This window comes from Semicossyphus pulcher, unplaced genomic scaffold (assembly GCF_022749685.1).
Source record: "Semicossyphus pulcher isolate SPU_LCO1_2020_fin unplaced genomic scaffold, fSemPul1.0.p SCAF_16, whole genome shotgun sequence".
Taxonomy (NCBI): Eukaryota; Metazoa; Chordata; class Actinopteri; order Labriformes; family Labridae; genus Semicossyphus; species Semicossyphus pulcher.
In genome coordinates, this window is record NW_027211670.1 from 21,909,586 (window position 1) to 21,927,362 (window position 17,777).

Sequence of the window (17,777 nt, forward strand, 5' to 3'; positions counted from 1 at the left end):
TTGAACTGGACTGCATTATATTCAGAGGTGTTTCTAATGTTAATACAAAGTAGGCAGAATATTAGAATCAACATTTGAACCTCACCACTAAGTCTGACACAACAGAACTAAGCACAAAAACTGTTAAAGCTTTGTAAGGTAAAAGATGCTTTCCAGAACGACAGCTCTGTATGTGTACCCAACAAGTGGCCAGAAGTGTATTCTCCACAGCAGCTCCAGCTTACAGGCTGAACTATACACTGTGACATCTGTAAACTTGTCAACACATTGTCCACTCCGGTACACGGCCTCTGACCTGAGCTAAGTGTGTGTTTGTGTGTCTGAACGAATAACCATTTGTCAGACACTCTCAGTCACAGCTGCCCCCTGCTCTCGCCGTGGACGGGACAGCTAAAGTGTTCATGTTTACCCGAGCTTGACCCCGATGCAAACAAACATACACATGAGCGGATAAACCTTCAAACCTCTGCGCAGCCACAGCGACACCGCAGCTCTCTCTGCGGGGCTAATGAACCTCGCCTGGTGCAGGTCTGACCTTAAAACTGCGTACGAGGATTGGATTGAACTCTGAGCGTTGCGTCTATTCAGGGAGCGAGAGAGTGTAGAAGGCAATTAACTGCACGCTCTGCGAGTTAAGGTCACCTTGTTCTGTCAGCTGGTGAGGTCTGGCAGCACAGACACCAGCTATTGTAGGAATTTAACCATGTCAAAGGGAAGTTAGTTGATAGGTGTTTTATAGAAAAAGATAAGGTAAAGGCTCGCACCATGCTCACTGATTGTTGATATCCTGCTGGCTTGGGCTGCACAATTAACGAAATATAAGGGGAATTGCAATATGGCCGACGGAGAAATCCAAAATGTGAGACAAAACAGCATTTTACTGACGGCCAACAAATCATCATTCTCCAGATGTAAGAAAACCTGTTTGTTGAGTTCAGACCTAAACAAACATCACATCAACAAGATTTTAATCGGTTTTTTTAGAGGAAGTTAAAATGTTTATGGAAAAATGATGCCGCCTAAAAGTCAACTTTTCAATTCAGCAGTCGATTTGCATTTTGCCAATTTAAATCTGCACTCATGTCCCTTTTTGTAATTGCATTGTACGCAGAGCAACGCAGCAACATGTCAGGCTATAAACGTTACAGACCGAGTCTCATATCACTCTTCACTGTTATTATCCACAGAGGTCCCCGTCCCTCCAAACACAAACTGACCCAGTGATTTAAACTAAAACACTGAATGAAGAATTTTCACGTTAAAGTAATAATCTTGCCGAATGAGGTAACACAATGCTGATTGAGCCGATGGCCCGCTGATGAAAGCCTTTGCATTTGCAGTATAACAGACTGGGTGTCTGTGGCGACTTTCGCAGTAAAAATCACAAGCCGCGCCCAGTTAGTGACGCGTTCTCCATCAGCCAGCAGTGGTTGGTCTGACAGAGAGGGTAGGCGGAGCTAAGCGGCTGCTTTTCCACTCTCTGCAAGTGTTGCGAGTAAACAGTAATCTACTATGGCTGAACAAACAAAGAAAAGATGGATGACTACAGATACAACTTCAACAAGAAGTGAAAATCCAAAGAAAAAGAAACAAAAATTGACGCTCAGATGAAGCAAACAGTCTAAAAAGGAAAGCGACCGTCAGCCAGGAAAATCAAGAGTTACAACCAGAGCCAACCGTGGACGTCACACATGCAACACTGTCTCCCGCAATTACAGTTTATCGCCATAGGTGCCACCAAAGAGAACGAAACTGAGATCTTTGAGATTACCACTTTAACTAGTAGTGTTTTTTTGACACTCTTTTCTTCGTTGGACACAGGAGGATGGTCTGCAAGTGGAGTAGCCACTAACTTGCTCAGCTTGTTTTAAGGTAAAGATCCCTCCAGTGTTCTCAGATCACAAGGTTTCTACTAGGAAGCGACGAGGCTACAGGCAATTATAACCAGTAAAAACACTGAATAAAACAGTTTCTCTCTGAAGCTCTTTGGAGGAGCTAGCTTGGCTGCGTGCTGAGCTTTGGCTAACATTAGCACACGAGCTGACTACAATCCATTTTGTTAAATGAAAGAGTTAAAAAGGACGGCAACGTGCCTTAAAACACGAAGAAAACATTTGGCTGGAAAATGTGTGACTGAAAGCTAGCAAGCATGCTCAATAAAAGGCTTATGTATTGTTGGCTTTACTTTTGGTACTTTGTTATGATGACAAACATTGAGGAAGACTTTCAGCATCACTGATGAGTAAGCAGCATCTTAAGAATATCAGTTTTAGATCTACTTTAGAGCCGTTATTTGTGCTCCTAAGACAGAAAATACAACCAAAGCCACTCGTTATGGTATATTTACTGGAGCCCTGTCATATTTGGTGGTAAATGAATCAAACATACTGCAACAGGAGAGCTGGATTTGGGGCAGATATCTAAAATAATAAGTTTGTACTGTGTTCACGATGCAGCAGGGTGCTAGTATGAGTCACGTCTCTAAAAAGAGCCGCTTGAATAAACCTCTCTCAATTTATACACCCCCACTGCTACAGCAGCGCTCACATCAAGCACAGGCAGTCCATCAGTCTAATCGCTTATCCACACTGCTTTAGTAAAAAACCATACCTACACCTGATGAGGACGTAGCAACAGGTTTCACCCCCCAGCCCCCCCCCCCCCCTCTTCCTGTTTCCCCTTCTCACACTCCGCCGCAACTGTTTTCCTCCCTCGATTAGGAAAATTCATACCTGTCACATCAGGTTTAGGTAGAGAAAGCAGGGCATCTGCTGCAGAGCTCAGAGCAGGCCGGTTGTGCCAGGAGCTGTTTGTTGCACAACCGTTAAAGTCACGAATTGAAAGGTTACAGCAGAGAAATGCTGTGCAGCCTCCTGCATGTCATCTCAAAAAGCTTTCCTTCAATAAGCAAAGTGTAAAGCATGCTGGGAAATAAATAATTAAGAGTATTTGTAATACAAAAATCTAATTAGACGGGGAGATATGTGATGGTTGATGGAGAGGCACTGATACATTCTGAATCAGAAGCTCTGCGGTTTCTGAGGGCAATTTACAGCAGCGTCTTTTGATCTAGCTATCCAAAGATCTGTCAAAAACCGAGCGTAAACAAGGAAATTATGAAGATAAATGTCAAAACAGATCCAATCAGACGATTGCGTGTTTGCTCACGTTCCAAAGCATGATCTCTCACAAACCAAATGTGTCAAAATCACATTCACATGACGACAATGAGATTAGGAAAAACCACAACAAAGGCACGAAGGGCGATAAAAAAAAACTGGAACTAAAACATATTTCTGGCGCCAACCTTTTATCTAAACATCAGATAACATTTGAATTAAAGGGACTGTGTGCATCTGGTGACATCATGTTGGAGCTGAAAAACTCCCAGAACAAAAACTTTTTGTTCTTCAGTCTGCAGGTGTCTGAATGGAGACGAAAATAAGTGTAACGTCATCAAAGCAGATGCGGCTGTGCAAAACAAGTTCGCTTCATTAGTGAGACCATTACCTGTCTCGCCTCGGGCTCCTCCATGCTGTACTGGGTACCGGCCGGCCCCTCGCTCACTTTGTCTCCCAGAAGGAAACCCAGGCGCGTCATCAATGTGTTGGCTGCCTCATCCACCGACGGAGGGGGGCCCAGCTCCTGGCTTGACTCCCCTGCAGAGGCAGGAGGTGGAGGGGAGGGGGCGGGGAAGACGAGAAAGAAAGAGAGAGAGAGAGAATGAGTGTTACTGGTGGGAAGAAACACACAAAAAAACACATCCTGTAAAAGCTGCATATCCACCACCTCTATCCCTGGAAACACAGTGTATCTGCTGCACTCGCTTTGCATAAACCACAGCAGCGACAGCCGGATACAGGACACACAGCAGCACCTGCGCTCAGGACATGAAACACCCTACCAGAGCTTTCCCGGAGCTCAGAGCTGTACATTACCGGCACATTCCTCCGCAGCTGGACGTCTTTGTCGAGGTGTCTTCTTACATCAACTCAAAAAATCCCCTCAGCCACAAGTACAACAATCCTCTCCAACTGTTTACAAAAACCCCCTCTCCACGCTGACTGACAAAAGCCTTCCACACTGACGACAGCTCCTTCCGCACCGCTCATCACGGCTGCAGCTCGCGTGACGTAATGAGATACGCCCTTCACCTGTGACTGTGTGTGTGTGTCAGAGAGAGAGAGAGAGAGACGGTGTGTGTATGTGTGTGGGTGTGTATCCACCTCTCTATCCTGTTTACAGAGACTCCTCGCTGCAAAGGGAGAAAAGAAAACACCAGGGGTAGTGAGGCTGCGTGATGATCAGATGATCAAAAACCACACAAAGACACACACACACAGAATACAAACACACTGTGATATTTCAGTTGCAACACGACCCAAAACAAAATCCCTTAATGACCTCATCTTTTCGCCCTGTTGCCTGGTTACTCTCCGTCCATAACAAACCCTCACTGGTGGTGTCGTGTTTTTCAATAACACCTGGCTGTTTGATGCCCTGGAGGTGAATACTATATCAATTTCTATTCCACTTTATTAACCAGAGTGTCGCTCCCAGAGCTGAAGCCTTCGCTAATTACTCACAGTAAAAAAGACCAACTGCTGGCTGAATGCAAACAGCTGTTATTGGATGTATAAGGCTCTGAATTGTCCCTGACATTAATGGCATTGAAGGCAACAGCATGAGAAGGCTGGTGTTTAAATAAACAGCAGATAGCAGCAGGGCCAGTTTTCTCTCACGTCTCTTCTCCCCCGCTCGTTTTCCTGCCGGGCAGGTCGGACCAGACTGGCAGGTAGCTGCACTAAGTCCTGACTTGACGACCATTAGACAGTCGCAGCCGCCGCAGCGCCTCTCTGTAGACAGACAGCTTGTCTACAGCCTGTGGCCTCTCTCTCTCAATCGTCGGTTCAAAGACTTATAGACAGACAGGCAATCTAAAGCTCGCTCTCCCCTTCTACTACTCGCTCATGGAACGGACAGGCAGGGCGCTGTCAGGATCCTCATTAGATCGACTCCGAGTCTCTCTGAGCGAGTAAGGAAGACCGGCACCTTCCTTCTGAGGGAGGAAAAAAACACTTTGAAGCAAACGGATGACATGTTGCAGAGTAAAAACACACAGCGGCGACCAATAATGAGGTAATCACAGCTCACATTAGGGTCCAAAGAAGCTAATTATGCACGAGCCTTGATGAAATGGATACAGCAGCTCCGTAATGCAGCTGGATTCACTTCTTATAAAGCAGAATACGGTTACGAGGGCCTCCAAGGTCACTTAATCCGCGCATCCCTTGAGGAAGAACGCAATAATGGAGCAGACGTACGCCGCTGGAATTACCCTTCCACCTCCTTACGGCTAACATCACAGGGGACGAGCAGCCGTCAGAGGGAGGAAATTACAGGCAAACAAAAGCCGAGCCAGCATGAGATATATGTATTCTGTATGTGTTAGCTGCAGAGCGTGAGGACATGGCGGCGGTGGAGGCTTCCCAGTTGACAGACTGGTAGTAGTAAGCAGTGAATGCATTAGCACTGATTAGTCAAATGATCCTGAGGGGTTTGCAGGCGTGACCGTGATCAAACAGGGGCTCTGCCTCTGTGTGAGCGTCCCTCTCTCACTCTGTCTGTCTGTACCGTAAAATGTACAAAGCAGTGGAAGCAGCCGCCGTGATGTCACTGCTCGGTTTCTGAACCCCCTTTTGAAGCCTCCATTTGGCATTTTTCAGTCACCATCTTGTTTTTGTTGCAACCAGAAGTGACCATATTTGGACAAGACGATGGATACACGTCATATCTGACAGGCCGCTGAGGTAGAGACTTGTCAATCGCAGATAACCGCCCTGAACACACCCTGCTTCATCGTTAGTTTAACTGTAAATGAGAGCATCATTTTCAAAATGAACACCTGAGACCATAAACTCATTAGGAAGGTGTTTACTGGGGTAATAAATCAACTGCAACCAGTGTCTCCCCCTGCTGGCCACTAGAAAGAATGCAGGCACTTCAGCATTGACTACATCCACTTCTCATATACAGTCTTTGGCCCTTCTGTTAAAGGAGCAGTTCGGCCCTGGAAAAAGCCGCTGTCAGTCAAAGCTGGTGTTCTCTGTAATCCATAGAAGCAATACTTGAAACTGGCGCCATAGCTGTGGAGAAACAGCTCTTGGTTTCGCCCTTTCTTCATTCCTACAACACCCAGCGTGCATTGCGCCCCTCCCTCTGAAAGGATTCGACCCAGTGAGAGACGCTGGAGTGAATTACTAATGTTTTCCAGTCAAGGACATTGATCACTGCAGGCAATGGGTCAGAGCAGGACAGAATCCAAAACACGTCGAGAATATACCAGTGGATCATCTAAAAACTCTTCAGGCCTGCAGTCTACGTTTCAAACCTGACGATTTTGAACGAGACATGACATCATTTTTTACCCTAATAGCATTAGCTCCCCATGATAGCATGATAGGACTGAGGTTGAAAATCAGCGAAGTGGCCCTTTAAGTTCTCGTCTTTCTGCCCCCTCGTCTTCTCTGTCGCAGCCAGCTGTTGGAGGACGAGCAGTTTGTCTGCGTGTCGGAGCAAAATCTCTAATCTGGACATCTGAAGTCCAAAGTAGCTCCCTTGAGCTAAACATAGGCAATCCTTTTGTACTTCTTACACACCAGAAAAACCTCCAACACAGTCAAACATACGTCAAACATGCAGCTGTCAAAAAGATCTGAATCTTTACACACAAAAGAGAAACAATGATATCATAGCGCACCATCGATCCTATTTTAAACCTTCCTGTAACTGATGCTAATTAGCTCCTATCAAAGGAGAATCATAATGTGGGGGTTGTATGTATTGATTCCTTTCCGTTTATAGCCGTACCTTTTGTTCTAAAAATACTAATTATGACAATCACACAGGCGCCATCTCCTCCTGACGCCCCTGAAGACATCTAAGAAGCTACATGACAGCGACTTCAGGCGTTTCTCAGCGCAGTGACACCTTATTGACACAATGTGAATATTAAAAAAAAAAAATCAAGCGTACACACTCTTACACACACATTAACACGCACACACTCCTCTCCATTGGAATCCCGAGCTGCGAAGGAGACAGATGGTTGCCATAGCAACTATCTTTGCGCGCAGCCAGGAATGTGTTTCTGTGCAAGCGCATCTGTTTCTCCACGGAGCGGCCGAGAGGAGACAGAGAGGAGCATGTGTGCTGCAGGCAGGGGACTGGACAGGACGGGACAGGAGGTGGTATTCATAGGCCCGGGCTGCAGGTGAGATAACACACGGCTCTTGTTTCAACCAATACCTGGGCGCTTTGCCTTGAGCTTCAGCAGGACAAGAGCACAGAGAGATCATACTTTCTTCACACTCAATGTCCAGGATACTAAAAGTGACCCCCACACACACACACACACACACAGTAACACAGCATCTCTTCATGAAGAGAAAGATGGAAGGCGTCCACCAGAGAACACTTCAAGAAAAGGTGACATACGCATTAAAAGGTGAAGATGAATTTGCAGAAGCTGTTGGCAGCTAAAGGAAATGATTCACACCTATTACAGAGCTTCAGGTCAGATGTAAACATGAAAACAGGCACAGATAGGTGTGCGGTAAATATCATGAAGACACCAGGCACCAAAAGTCTAATCAGGAGATCAGAGGAGTGAATTTCACATTCCTCATGTGCACCGCAGTGATCTTATCAACACCAAACCATTTAGGTGTTTATACATGAAAGCACACCGGATCACAGGAGACCAGGTCCAGGTCAGGAGTGGATAATACATGCCGACACTTCTCGGCCATCGTCTATGGCTTGATACCTAACTTCTGGATATATTTGGCCATCGCTGCAAATCAAAGAGTGCTTTATGCTAATATTGGATATTTATTCCATATTTCAATCTTTTTTTTTTTGCCTTTTATGCCTTTATTGACAGAGACAGAGGACAGTGGATAGTGTCAGAGACAGGGGAAGAGAGAGTGGGGATGGCACGCAGCAGGAGTCAAACCCGGGCCGTCACATCGAGGACTGTGGCTTCCTCTGGAGAGGAGCGATTTAAACATCCAGCGTCCCACATATTTATATGATTTTGATTAGTGTTATGAGGTAAGTTGCTTTATGTTTTCTAGACACATTTCTATGCAGCGATCTCATCCTTAAACAGTTCCTAATCTGATTTTTTCCAGAACCTTCTTACGAAAACTGTCATGACTCCTTAATAGAAATCCTTTGGCACAAGGCACATGTTTTAAGCTATAGCTCTGTTTGTAACTGTTTGTTATGTTTGGTGCATATCACTATATCTACTTTCATTACCGTAAAGTCTGGAATACAAGTCGCACCGGAATATAAGACGCAGTTCAAAAGGTTCTCACTTCTAACACTATGTCAATTTATTTTCATTAAAACACAAAACACACACATTTTTGCCTACCATCTGTTTTCAGCATGTCGAGTTTGCAATCCTGCTAGCTACTGGTACAGTAGTCATGGCGATCATGACGTCGCATGACCGTGACGAAGCTTTAGCTAGATTGTAGCACCATCGTCTGGGTAAAATACCACAAAACAGCAACATACCTCTCTCTGCATTTTGGTCGCACCAGTAAACAGGATGCAGCCCGCTTTTTAGATGGAAAAAAGTATTAAAAGTGAGTCTAATACACTGAACTTTACGGTAACTGTTTGAAGATCTCTTGTGTTATCTTTGCATGATGGCGCTCACCCCGGTCTTTGATTTCATTTATCGGAACACCATTAGCTCTCCATTTATGCTGATGGAGACCTTTTTGCAAAACAGCAAATCAAACTGCACACGAATGCAGACGTACTCCATTTAGATGCTCATGTTCTAAATCAATACCCCTGCCTACAGAAACCACGTCTGCTCATTTGTTAGCTACAGCACACGTTCACTTGTTCCCTGCAGGAGCTCAGCCGGCCAGTCGCTGTCAATCAAACACAGACACAGACACAGACACGCCCCTCTAGTGGTCAAAGAAGGCAAAAGAAACATAATAGAAAAAAATTGAATAACAATGAGATTTTTTTGTGTGTAAAAAGACTCAACTTAACTATAAGCTCAGTAAATATGGATTGTGATATAAAAATCCTCCCTAGTCTGCCTAGTAACTGTAAGAAGGTTGAGCTGTAAGAAAAGCTTTACATCTGATTTACAAGGAGGTTTGCTGTTGGTGAATTTTACAAGCTACCTCACAAAATATTCACAAAGCATATTTATGACACCACAAATTGTCTTTGTAGGCCATAAAACTCAGCCGATACCTCCCTCAGGCGACAGACACCGTCAGCAGCAGCGGAGGGCGGACTGGCGTGCGATCAGATGTTTAAGTCACGGCCCTGCTGCTGCTCCTGCCAGGACGCCCGGGTTAAGAGCTAAGATGTCCATCTGTCCACCTGGGAGGCTCCGAGTCCTCCTCTCTCTCTCTCTCTCTCTCCTGAAAACTCATCTCAACATCCAGCTTGAGTTTGTAATCAAATGTTTTCCTGCCTCAATGGCGCTAGAGATTTCCATTTAAACACTGAAATGTCACATCTGCAGGAGCCTTTAGCAGCTCATCATAGCTGATAGCTTATTCCACAGTCTATTTCACAGGACTGATGCAAAATAAAGCCAGATTCAACAGCTTTTCATGCATGAGATTCAACATGAAGCCCGGCACAAGAACTCAAGGGTCTATCCAAGGGTACTACAGACTATCTAGACGAGACAATACGTATATATTCTGGTTTGTTTCTATAGACGGATCACCTACTTAGAGCTCCCAACGAGCAGAGACTCAGCAGAAGAGGCTGGCACACGGAGAAGGCTGGCAGCACCCTGTCGACCATTTTCCTGCTATGTTAAAACAGCTAAACCCTTATCACTACTTCTCTCATGTCTTCATCCAGCCCTGAAGTGCTGCAGTATCTTTAGAGAGGGTCCACGAAGCCCCTAGCGTTTGAGTCAACACTATAATGTTAGAAAGCTAACACTGTGCTTCTCAGTGGCAACAGGAAGAGGAGAGGCGAGATGAGTAAGCAGATATACTAGAACCAAGCCTCAGCGGGGCACTATCCTCGAGTGACCCTCTTTACGGCCCTCCTTCTCGCGCGGGGAGAGGAAAGAGAGGGGATAGATGGAGGGGTTGAGGTAAATCTGGACTGTCCACAGGATTACCCAGCCTCCCCCCCGTGACTGTGAAGTTGACAGAAAACAGAGGCGGCACCTGCACGAGCTCTGCGTCCGTAGGAGAAGCAGAGACAGAGTGACAAAGCAAGCAAGGGAGGATTAGAGAAGCAGAGAGGGAGGAGGCGATGAGGATGGACTCTGTGGGCACCAGAGAAGCTATTTCAGTAATAACCCGAGCAACGTTTCCACCAGCAGAACCAGAAATTCTCCGCATCTTTCTGCTGCATTCGAAGACAACATGCAAAATAACAACCAAATGAGGGATGAGCTGGCTGAACACTTACCCGGGCAGTATGTGTCCAGGTCTGGATTCTTGGCAGTGGTGGAGGTGTGTGTAGGGGAGCCAAGCTCTGATTGTGGAATGCGAGGGCTCTCCACAAACTTTGCTTTCCGCAGAGGGGCTGGGAGCAGAAAGCATACACACATATAGAGAAGGAGGACAACACGCGCGCGCGCACACACACACACACACACACACACACACAGAACAGGGGGAGATGGAAGAGGAGAAGAAAAGAGAGGAGCGACAGGGACAGGAAAGAGAGGGAGGAAGACAGAGAGCTTATGAACTTGAAGCAGAACACTGATAAAATGAACAACATCCTTTTAAGGCAGCTTTGTGTTTGCCTTGGGTCAAATAGAGCTACAGCATGAGTATACAAGCATTATGGGTAATCAGGTAGTAGGCCAGCGCAAACAACCAGCCGCTGAAATCTTCATGCAGGCCTTCAGTTCACTCACAAAGCAGCGCACAAGATGGACCGCTTCACTGAAAAGATGGAGCTTGTTGTGTCTATTTGTCCGGTGTCATAATCACACCAAGAATGCAAATGAGATCCATTTTTGGACTGTTCTCGCGCCTGACGCAAGCACAAAGTCTGAGACATCAAACGAGTCTCTTCGGCGAGAGAGATTCAGAGAGAGAGAGAGAGAAAGCTGTGGGTGGTGGTTGTGACACGCTCTTTTTCTAGGTTCTTGGTCACGGCACAGAGGGATTGCAAGCACCGTTACCCACACCAGCTTATAGTACCATGTGTACATAGATTGTAGCAGCAGTCGCAGGTCTGCTAAGCACAAGAATTCACAATGCAGAGGAGTCCTTGAACACATGTCACACACACAGGAAGAGACGCCGAGCAAGACTCCGACATCCTTTCAGCGGCTTTCTTTAGTAAGTGGAGCAACTTCAGAAGGACGTCGCTGTGAGATCACTGATGTTTTGTTGTCCTCCACAGGAACTTATACAAGCTGTAATGCTTCCAGAAACCCTACAAGACTAATCTAAAAATAAACACAGCAGGCGAATGGATGTTTTTCTTTACTAGAGACAAGAAGTGTGACCTCTAGAGGTATATTCACATAGAGAAGGAATCAGGGCATCTGCATCTCTTCTCTGACTCAGTTACATGGCTGCTGTGATGCATTTGAACACAGCCCTGATTGCCTCATAGAAATTCAGCTACTATCTTGTCTGAGTCCAGACCTTTGAATCCGCCATCTTCTCTGACTTATTAGTATCGATGGGTGAACGAAGCTTCATGAAGCTGAGAGGGTTTGAAGCTTTATAACTACTTGCTCTCTTAATGAAGGGCTGCAGCACCACAACACCTCACTTATATTGGCTGTGTTGGAGATCACATACTACACTAGCAGTACGCACTGATTTGGGCCAAAATGCAGTATGCAAACATAATTTACAGCATGCCAAAAATTACGTATGTAATTGTCGTACTGATTCTGAAAAATTTCCAGTATGCATCGGACAAACCTCGCCTACTGTATCCCACAATGCAAAGCGCCGGAGTGTCACAACGGCAGCAGCATTCGAGCAGAAGGGGGCGCTGTAGCTAAAGAAGCGGTGGCTTTTATTTTGGCGGGCTGTTGTTCCGCTTCCCAAAACCGGAAAGTGGCACCTGGCGTGAACAGCTCTGGACTTAATACTACGGCCAAACGCAGTCTGCAGTCGGCGATTTGGAACACAGCCATTAATTATTTTTGTCTCACACATGAGCAATCAAAGTCCAACAAGCATGCACGTTATGTAATGAATCCATCTGTATACTTTTGTTTAGATTTACTGCATTAGTTATAGATTTTATTGAAACATATGTTGTTACTTTTTCTGCCCTCTTCTTATCTCCCAAATGTGCCAATCACACAGTTAAGCTGTAAAACCGTCAAGATGAATGAGCGCGGGGTGCTGGTTTAGCTCAGTGGTTAAATCATGTGTCCCATATACAGAAGCCAGAGTCCTCGATGCAGCGGCCCCAGGTTCGACTTCTAGCTCGACCTCTTGCCGTGTGTCATACTCTTTCTCTTCCCCTGTTTCTGACACTATCCACTGTCGCTCTGAATAAAGACATAAAAGGCCGAACAAAATAAAATCAATTAATTAAAAAAATGAATGAAGCGCTTTACGAAGCACGTTGACTTTTGAAGCTTCAGACGTCATCAGTCGCGTGACATTCTATCTTAGATACAAGCTCGATTTCGGTGTAACGAGCATCGATATTATCCGCCCATCTCTACTTATTAGTCCGGCTTTTTGGCGTAAAAAAGCAGCTTCTCTAGTTAAAGAGTAATGGATCCAATGAGCGCAGTGAGGGGAGCAAAGATAAGCCAATCAGAGCGAAGGGCGGGGCCAACGTCTGTGTGTCCGATAAAAGAGGAGTAATAACAATGCCGTAGAAAAGAGGGGATTATTTTACTTAGCGAGCATGTCTTTTTTTTAAAATATAAATATTATACTGTTTTGTAATCTTTATTTTAATCTGTTACATTTTAACCCCAAAGAACTGTATGTTACCATGGCTACACATCAGTGTTGACTTGCAGTTGCGTCGTCTCAGTCTCAGGTGGATCTATTGGTCAGCCAGAATCAAACACCCCCGTTCCCACAAAAACACAGGTTGAAAGGAGGCGATACCAGAATGAAGATTGAAAGAAAGTGTAATGAGTTCACTTAATATCAAAACATCAATTACACTGTGTGCACGGGTTATTTCTCAACCTCTTCTTTTATCAACTCCTACCTGCAGGGACCCGAGCATCATTTGTTCTTACTATCTTCTGTGTTTCAAATGGATTAGTATGTACTGTGCGCTACAACTGTTAACCAGTGTTACTATGGGTGAGCGCACATGTCCAAAGCTATCTGGCGCAGCAGCAACACTGGTGCAGCAGCAGCAGAGTGCGGGGTGAGCAGGAAGTCACGAGCAGCAGCTGAAACATATGTTCGAGCAACAATGAGAGCAGAGCAAGAACAGGCTCCTGACTGCTTCTCAAAGGGGCTCGTGTTACAGCTAATACCAGTATAATGTGTGCCTGTGTGTGTGTGTGTGTGTACAATGGGTGGAGAGTAGAACTGTTTGTCTGTCTATATACAGTTTGTCTTAGTCAGTGTGAAGCCAGAATAGATGAAGCTGCTGCAGCAGTGCAGACTGTCTCTTTTCAGGTTCTATGATTTATCCTTTGAGACAGAATATATTTTTTGCACATACAGACAATCTGAAGAATTTAAACGGCTTTAAAGTTTATAACTATGGTACGATTTCTCATGCAATCCTTTTATTTTCAATACTCTGAGAGTGCGACCAGGCTGGCTGCTCTGTGAAGCTTTACTCAAACATTTTGCTTAAAACTGACAATGCTCGCATAGTTTTGCTCAGGAGGTTGTGACGATCCCCTCCCAGTCAGGTGGCGCTGGGAGGGTCGTTAGCTGATCCTGCCCACCTGAGCTGGTCCTCCAGAAAGGCATAAAGGCCTGCCTCTCTTAGAAGCTCTCTCTCTCTCGCTCAGCTCACCTTTGTTTGGTTTCCTGCATCCCTCACATGCATCAAACAACGTCTCTACTCATCCACACACTTCACACATTTTTTACCATATCACATTAGTTATCTGATATGATAAATCTGTATCTGACTGCTTTATCTATGTGAGGCCTCCCTTTGTGTTACTGGCCCTGAGCCAGGCGGTAACAAGGTTTATTGTTTATCATGTCAACAATCAAAGTTTGTGTGTAAACAAGCTAACATTTGCATATTTAGCACTAAACAAAAAATACCAGGTTCATTGCCAAGTAGGTTCACACATACAAGAAAAACCTGACTTGGTGTTTTTGGTGCAGAATTAACCATAAAAATAACATTATGCCCTTAACCCTCTCTACTATTTGGCAGGTGTTTTCCGGGCTGCAGCAGTCTTCTGAATCTCACAGCGCCGTGCATTTTCCCCCCACTTGCCTGTGTGCCTGTTCCTGAGAAGAAGGAACAGGACTTTATAGTTTTAGAGGTGACAGCGGTTTAGACGCAGAAATTGAACCACTTCCAGACGACTGAGGAGCCTTTTTTGAGGAAGAGTATCCTCACTTCTGTTAGCACGTTCGCTGTCCAACATGTCCTCATTTCACCTGAGTCTACAGAGACATCTCGCCTTACCAGGAAATACGGGAGCTCAGTGAAGCAAATAAGTAAGTAGAAAATTCAAGTGAGCATCAGCTTTAATATTTTAATCCGATACTATAACTTGAAATTAATCGATATAATGAATTTAGCTCTACTTTTAGTGATTACAATATTTTCTAAGGATACCTAACATATCAGCCTGACGGTGACACTACAGGAAAAGTCAGGGGATCACTTAAGTTAAAAGGACCATCCTCTGGAGATCATGAGTCATCCATCCATCCAGGCGAAAAGAGGTGGAACGCTCCACTGATCAAATTACATTATCCTCCCATGCGGCAGGTCTCCAACATGACTAGAACTAAAACACTCTGGGAAAATCCTCGGATGCAGCAGCCATGTTTGTTAGAAAAGAAAAGGCGCTCTTTTTTTTCCAACTACAAGAATTCCTTGGAAATGTCTGCTCCAGAAAAACTTGTTGCTCATCTCATGCTGCAACTTTGCACCAATTCGCTGCAATCTGCTGTCAAGCTTCGAGATATTCTGCTCACTAACGAACACACAGTCAAACAAACAAAAACTTAATCTCTTTGGCAGAGGGAATAAAGGACTCCTTCAGCTGTGTGTGTGTGTGTGTGTGTGCGTGCATGTGCGTAAAGTAGATGTGTTCACTTGCCAGACACAGAATGTTAATATTGTGTTGGTATGGTTTGGAGAGGACCCGTCTCATTGACCACATCCAGGAAGAGAGCCAGCACAGATGCCACAGCGAGAAACCACAACTGACAGCCAGCAGGCGGGAGGGACCGGAGTCATCCACGACTGGATCCACCGCCGTCACAGAGACGCGCTTGCAACTCAAACACCCTTCTTTAAGATTACTAGTTGAAGACACGATAAGTAGCAATTGTTGGTTTGTTACAACATCCAAAGCTGGCGCCTCCACCCGGGCTCGGGGACACCAGTAGCTTCCTTCTGGATGGTGCACAAGATCTGGCACCTGTTTGCATCCTCAATCCCTGCAAGCTGTTACAGGCAGGGGGCTCCACACCAAATGCACAACGGTTGATGCCCAGAAACGTCTCCATCACAGCACAATTAGAAAATATAGGCAGAGGGTCTCTTGTTACAGACGCTGCTACGCTTAATAAAATAAGGCAAAAAAAATCCAACCAAATGTGTCACTCAAGAAATGACCTGTGAATACGTACGACGAATATGCAACATACAACTAAAGTGTAATAGGAGCTTCAGAGGGATGAGAGCACAAAAGCAAAGCACTTACTTACACACTGTATAAAACACATTATATATGGTGTAAACGTACTATTTATCCATACTTTGTTTTTAGTGTTTTCTTATGTCGTCTCCTTTCAAAGTAAAAGTCAGACGTTTTAAGACAGTGGTCGCAGCCACACCGGATCTTTGACTTTTTCATCTACTTGTCTGCATACTTGAGCGGAGCTTTGATCCGTTTTCATCAAAGGGAATTAAACAAGCAGGAAAAGTCTGCATAAATCAATTGTTGAAGTAAGTAAGGAAGTTAAATTTTACTTTTTAAACAAGGTTATAAAGTTCGTTTTCTGGGAGGCTGTGCAAAATAAGCACAACGCGAATACGGTCTTCTCCTTTTTGACATAAATACAATCTAAAGCAGATTATTTAAGGTTCAACTTCATAAAGTTGCTTGTTTTTTATAAATATGCTCTTATTCTTGTTGAGTTTAATTCTTGCAAATTCTTCTTTTTGGCCTTTTATGCCTTTCTTAAGAGAGAGAGAGAGAGGACAGTGGACTGTGTCGGAAACAGGGTAAGACAGGCCGAGGATGGGAGGCTGTAGCCTCTCTGTACCGCACGTGCGATTTAACTGCTGAGCTAAACCAGCGCCCTGATGATGCAACTTCTATTTATGTTATATATAGTATCCCAACATTTTTTAAATCTGGGTTTATTTTAAAGGCCAGCTCCAGCCATGTTTTAGGACGTATAAAATGCTCTGCTTGAAATAATAAATTGTGTCTGATGTGTTTTTTCTGCAAAATACATTTAAAATCCTCCCAAGGCATCTCCTCCTTCTCCCTCATTAAAAACTCCTGAATCTGCATAGGCCCCGCCCACTATGCACATTTCCAACCGCCCCTTCCTTGGCTAGCTTGAAATGTAGTAATTAGTAGCAGTAACGTTAACATTAGTAGTCAGTAGTGAGTTTGCAAAAATTACGATGACGGTTACAGCTGGCTCGCGCATCGCTGAAGTGGTTGCCATGGGTTACACATACTGATATACATAGCGTCACCCTGTCCATTAACGGGATTGGCTCCTTAGGTTTGTGACATCACAAACCTGCCAATATGAAAACGTGTTGTTCAGCCTGTCCTTGGTACACTGCAGTTTAAAAGCAGACAGGCCCAGCCATGGAGATGACTGCTGATGTTGTCCCTGATATGTCTTGTAGCACATGAAGAACACCACATGAAGATGTTTACAAGGTTAAACACTTGATTTTCACTGCAGGGGGCCTTTATATATATATACAAATATATATAAGAGAAAAAAATCTAATCTAAGAACACAGGAAACATACAGCAACCACTCACCACCCAGAGCAACCCCTTATAATATTAGAAAAACCAACAAAAAGAAAAGTATGCTAATTCAATAGGATTTGCAGAGAGTCCTAAAATCTGTCTGCTGGGACAGGAAGGTTTTGTCTGGATGACTTTACAGGCCGCTCAGTGGAGTTTGAGCAGCTCTGAAATGCATGAAGGAGCAAAGCCAGGAAGTGATTAAAGGAATCTTAAAATCAATCTTGAACTTCACTGACGGCAAATGCAGCGAGGCTAAAATATGAGAAATGTGAGATCTACAGCCAACCTGTTTTAAGAGGATAGCCGCTGCATGTTGGAACATGTAATACAATTGAATGTAATGGAAGGAGGTAGAAGTGTTGAGAAAGTGTTATCTGACCACCATTAAGATGTTACAGAAGGTCTCCACACATATTTAACAGTGTGTCTCTATATTTTGGCTTTTTTAAAGAGCACTTCACCTTGTTCGGTCACAGACTAAAGGAGCAATACAGCAGTCTGCAATGGCCAGACATTCTTTCATACATATAAATGACTTGGAGTTAGATTTCCCCTCTCTGACCACGCTCCTGCCTTATTCCAATAA

The 17,777-nt window shown here is 44.6% G+C and overlaps 1 protein-coding gene across 2 annotated transcripts in view; it reads right to left on the reverse strand.

The window, feature by feature from the left end:
- Positions 1 to 17,777, reverse strand: part of tanc2b (tetratricopeptide repeat, ankyrin repeat and coiled-coil containing 2b) — a 97,587-nt gene that overhangs the window by 58,579 nt on the left and 21,231 nt on the right. The window contains exons 1-2 of one of the 2 annotated variants that reach the window (XM_069664999.1): positions 3,939 to 4,142; positions 3,511 to 3,659 (exon numbers count right to left, since the gene is read on the reverse strand). In XM_069664999.1, the coding sequence (XP_069521100.1) occupies positions 3,511 to 3,600 (90 nt within the window). In that variant the 5' untranslated portion in view covers positions 3,601 to 3,659; positions 3,939 to 4,142. Of the gene's footprint in view, positions 1 to 3,510; positions 3,660 to 3,938; positions 4,143 to 17,777 lie in introns of those variants that run through there. The other variant, XM_069664998.1, reaches the window with a different exon arrangement.